This window comes from Miniopterus schreibersii (assembly GCF_964146895.1).
Source record: "Miniopterus schreibersii genome assembly, chromosome: 4".
Lineage (NCBI taxonomy): Eukaryota > Metazoa > Chordata > Mammalia > Chiroptera > Miniopteridae > Miniopterus > Miniopterus schreibersii.
In genome coordinates, this window is record NC_138105.1 from 22,434,888 (window position 1) to 22,439,527 (window position 4,640).

At 56.6% G+C, this 4,640-nt stretch overlaps 1 protein-coding gene across 1 annotated transcript; it reads left to right on the plus strand.

The window, feature by feature from the left end:
- Nucleotides 1-287: 287 nt before the first annotated feature.
- Nucleotides 288-3,195, plus strand: TIFAB (TIFA inhibitor). Its single transcript, XM_081134734.1, has 2 exons — nt 288-423; nt 2,496-3,195. Exon 2 carries the CDS (start codon nt 2,506-2,508, stop codon nt 3,118-3,120), a length of 615 nt encoding a protein of 204 aa, XP_080990860.1. The 5' UTR covers nt 288-423; nt 2,496-2,505; the 3' UTR covers nt 3,121-3,195.
- Nucleotides 3,196-4,640: the final 1,445 nt, after the last annotated feature.

A 4,640-nucleotide genomic window follows, 5' to 3' on the forward strand; every position in this document is an offset into this window, starting at 1 on the left:
GGCCCCCTCCACTGATCCTCTGTCCAAGGAGGCTCCCCTTTCTAACAGGCTGGAGTGCTTTGCCCCCAGCCGACTGGCAGGGCAGAAGGAGGACATGGCTAATACCCTTGACACAGCTCTCAGGGTCCCTGGGGACGGCCATAGAGACTGGCTACACTGAGACTCAGAAGGGAGACCATCTACCAAGGACCTCTCCTAGCAGGGGCCCAGGCTGGGGTTTCTCAGCCTCTCAGCCATGGATTGTGCTTCTGCCCTAGGAAGTCACACTTCCATTTTCTGTCCTAAGAGGAAAAAGAAAGTACCAAAACGGATGCGCAGCTGACGTTATAACCCCACAGTGTCATCCCCAGAAGTGCCGGGCTGGGACCCACTTCCTCCCAAGAGCTCACAGCAGAAGTGCAGAGCCAGAGGAGCCCCTTGGAGGTAAGGTAGGTGGAAGGTAAAGGGATTTGAACCCTCAGTGAAGGAGAAGACCTGGTGGGGCTGGAGTGGGGCCCTGTTGGCTTCTTGCCAGGCACACTCCCCAGAGTGTCTTCCCCAGTCCCATTTCAGAGGTGGCATTGGCAGGGCTGGGTTTCTGCTTCCCCAAAACATCTAGGGCCCTGGAGATACGAGTCTCAGCTGCTCCAGCAGGGTTTCTGTCGGCTTGGGAGTGCTCAGAGAATAAATTCACACAAGCAGTGACGAAGCCTTCTTTCTGAGGGACTCTCTTAGGGTCCCTGGGCCATGGGATTGGTTCCTACGAATGAATTCTGAGTTTCTGGCTAGGCCTGAGGACTTAGATGCCAGACCTAGCCCTCCTGGCCCCGGGTTACATCACCCCCCTCAGGAGGAGGCTTTCTGCAGGTTGGGGTCAGAGGGGGATGTGGTTGGAGGTGTGTATTTGTGTATATATGTGTGTTAGGGAAAAGGGGCTGTCCTGAGGGGCCCACCCCTCACCATCAGATTGGAGGGTCCTCACCATTAGCCAGCTTCATCCAACAGGCAGGAGGGGCAGAGAATCGGGGCTCAGAGGGACATTGAGCCTGTACCACATGTGACAGGCTCCCTGTCCCACAGCCTTTAAGGACCAGAGTCCAGTTTGGGGTCTATCTAAACTTGAATTTCATGCAATTTTCATGTGTATGAGTTTCTCCTCACTTAGCCATTTGGCGAATGTGTCCCCAGACATTTGCTGTGGCCAGGCCCTGTCTGCACTGGGGAGTGGGACAACAGGCAGTGTGGAAAGTGAGACCACACCCTGCTCTTGGGAGGCCTCAGAGAGACAGGAGGAGAGGAGCTCAGGGAGGTCAGACAAGGACCCACAGACTCTGACATGTCATGCAAAGATGGACTAAATGGGGGGTTGGCCAGGTGCCCCAGGTGAGGGGGGGTCAGAGGGCAGAGAGAGGAAAAGAGTGTCCCAGAAGAGGTCACATTTGAACCAGGCCTTCAAAGAAGAGCAGTATCTGGATACAAATTATGCAAGCAAAAGCCTGGTGCCAGGAAAGTGTATAATCAGTTGTTCAAATCCACTCAGCCCTGTCCAAGTTTGGTTTCTGTTGAAGGTGGAGGCAGGACCCAGGCCACGTGGGGGTTGATTGCTGTGGTAGAGAGTTTGTGCTCCTCAAATCCACGCAGGAACAAAGCTGACCATTGTAAGCAGCCTTCCCGCGTATGCCAATGAGATTCTAAAGGACAAATTACTGGAGATGGAGTTGCTGGGACAGCGTGTGCATTTCATACTGCGGCAGATGATGCCGGTGGCCCTCCATGGAGCCCCCATCAGTTCTTGAGTAAGAAACCTTCCTTGTCAGGATCTGCCTTCTGCCCCAGACAGTGAGGATGGGATACTCATGGCATTCAGGCCCATAAGCACTTGGCTTCACATGGGAATGTGCTAGCTGTTTTTATTCCTCCTTCGGGTCCCCAGGCAGCCTGTCTCATCTCCCAGGAGCAGGCAGGGTTCCCTCTTCTCTGCCCCTCCATATACCTAATGCTAGAAGCTCCTGCCTCTCCCACCAGCTGGGTGCTTGGGAGAGCAAGGGCTTGTTCTCTTACATCTGCTTAACCCCAGCAGCTGGGCAGAGGAGGGCTCAGCAGGTTTCATCATGTGACTGTCAGAAACGAGGAAGGTGTATCCTGTCTGTCTGTCTGTCCTTCCCTTTCCATGAAGCAGGGCCAAACTGTCCCCAAATACAATAGGTCACCAGAACCCCACCCAGCATGCTAGAATGCCTTATACTTTGCATAGACAAGGTCAGGCATACCTATATTACAGAAAAGAAAATGAAACTTCCAGAGAGGGCAGGTGGCATGCCCCACTCACAGCGCCTGGGAGAAATGAAGCTGGGGGAGAACCCGTGGGCCTCGGCCTCATCCTGACTTGACCAGAATCATGGCATCCATGGCCAGTGCTTGGCTCTGTTTGGCTGGAGGTGGTCCGGAGTCCCTGAGGTGTGCAAGCGTGTCTGGGCTCAGGGAGCCAGAGTGTACCTGTGTTCCGTTGTTCCCAGGTTCCCGTCCATGGAAAGACCACTCACCGTCCTGCGGGTGAGCCTGCACCACCCCACCCAGGGCCCCGCCGTCTTCGCCACTGTCCCCCCAAGCCTGCAGCACGACACCAACCCGCTTCTGGTGGGGCGGGGCCTGGACGCCCACCTCCGGCTGCCCCTCGCCCAGCTGTCCCGCCGACACCTGTCCCTGGAGCCCTACCGGGAGAAGGACAGTGCTCTGCTGGCCTTCAGCCTCAAGACCCTGAGTCGCAGGGGCTGCGTGTGGGTCAACGGGCTGACTCTGAGGTTCCTGGAACAGATCCCCCTGAGCACCGTCAACAGAGTTGCCTTCTCGGGCGTCCAGATGTTGGTCCACATAGAGAGAGGCACCTCCCTGGAGGCCTTTGTCTGCCGCTTCCACATCAGCCCCTCACCCCTGATTTACAGGCCCCAGGCGGAGGAGACTGATGAATGGGAAGACATCCCCAAGGAGCCACCTGCCCCAGCTTCAGAGCAACTGGCTCCAGGTCACCTGGGCTTTCTCCATGGCCCTTCCCGGACTGGGGACAGCTCACGCCAGCCAGGCGCTGGAGGAGCAGCAGAAATACAGCTCCAGAGGGAGCCCGCAGACGGCGAGCCCTGCTAGCCCCGCCGCCGCCAGCACACCTCCGCGGCTAAAAAGGGGCTTGAGGTATTCAAGCGACATCATGTGACGTTGACCAGCGAGGCCTGCCTGGCTAATAATGAACCGATTCTGCAAACGCGAACAGCCTGGGGCGGGGGGCGGGGGGAGGGAGGGGGGAGCGCCCTCCATGTTTCCAGCTCTGCAAGGCAACGGGAACTTCATATACTTTTAGAGGCCCTGCGGGGCCCTGGGAGCCCCTCTCAGAGTTTCCCCACATTTCACGGTCTTGTCTGACTAGGAGTTACTTTATGTTGCTAATTTTGTGTGCCGCTTAAGAGAGGGAGTTTGAGGTTGCGGCAGGAATGCATGGACACATGTAACAATTACGTTTGTGGTAGCTGGGGGTTACCTTCGGCTTTCAAATACCCACAGGCACTGGGGGCTTAGGGAAGCCTGTGTTTAATAAACTGCAAGTATTTCATTAAGCTGGCATACCCAATAGGATTCCCTGGTCCCCAGATGGGCTGCATGCATGCCACGCTGTCACGCAGAGGTGGGGGCGGGAGCTACAGAAGAGGTGTAAGAGGAAATTGGAAAGGTGGGGGCTCACATTTCTGGAAAGGATGCAAGTAGAGCTCAGGGCTTCCTGGGCATGGGGAGCTGGGGCCTGGTCCTGCCTGAAAATTCATGGTCATCGTCATCCTCACACTCCCCCACTCTCGGCCATTCCTGGATCAAAGCTTTGGCTGACCAGAGGGCACAGATCTCCAGGAAAAGGTGGCTTTCCAGAGAACTGGGCTCTTCCAGGATTAAGTCTATGGGAGGGTGGGGTGGGAGGTTGTGTTAGAATTCAACCCGGCAGTTATTTCACTCAGGGTGGCTCATATACCAATGGAGTGGGGTGGTCTTTTCCAATAAGGGACCAGGCAGGCCATAGATGGGGTAGTTTTCTCAATGAACAGAGGAGCAGCGTAAGTGAGAAACTGCATCCCCTCCAGCCCCTTGTTGGGGGGACACGAGAGTCACGAAGAAGCGCCATGAGGACAGGATGGCGGATGCATCAGAGTGCGCCACCTCAACCATGGCCTAGAGCAAGGAAGGCCAAGGCTGAGCATGGGCATCCCGCGCGGGACATCGGCACACCGCGACCACGGCTTCTGCGTCTGTTTCCGAGAGACCTCAGGCTCCATGCAGACAGGACCACGGGTTGTTCACGGCTATGTTTCCGGTGGCCATGCCGGAGCTAAGGAACTTTGGTTTTGCTAAGGAACGTGCCAGGTTTCCCGGGGCAAGTGAGGGCGGGGATAGGACAAGAAGGCTGGACAGCTGGGGCAAGAAGGCCCGGAGCCACGGGCAGACAGTAGGTAGAGGCAAATGTCTCTTGCTAGTGCGGGCCTCCGTTGGGGCAGCCCAGACCCCCAGGCTGCGTCTGAACGAGGCCAGTGCTTCTGCCCCATTCTTGAGCCTCTGCAGCTCAACTCGGCCAGAACTCTGGGTGTTTGGAATTCTGTGTAGCGACTACTGAGGAAGGCTGACAGATT

Bases quoted from the DNA above. Each gene is read 5' to 3' on its own strand.
- TIFAB (XM_081134734.1), top strand. From the start codon at position 2,506: ATGGAAAGACCACTCACCGTCCTGCGGGTGAGCCTGCACCACCCCACC.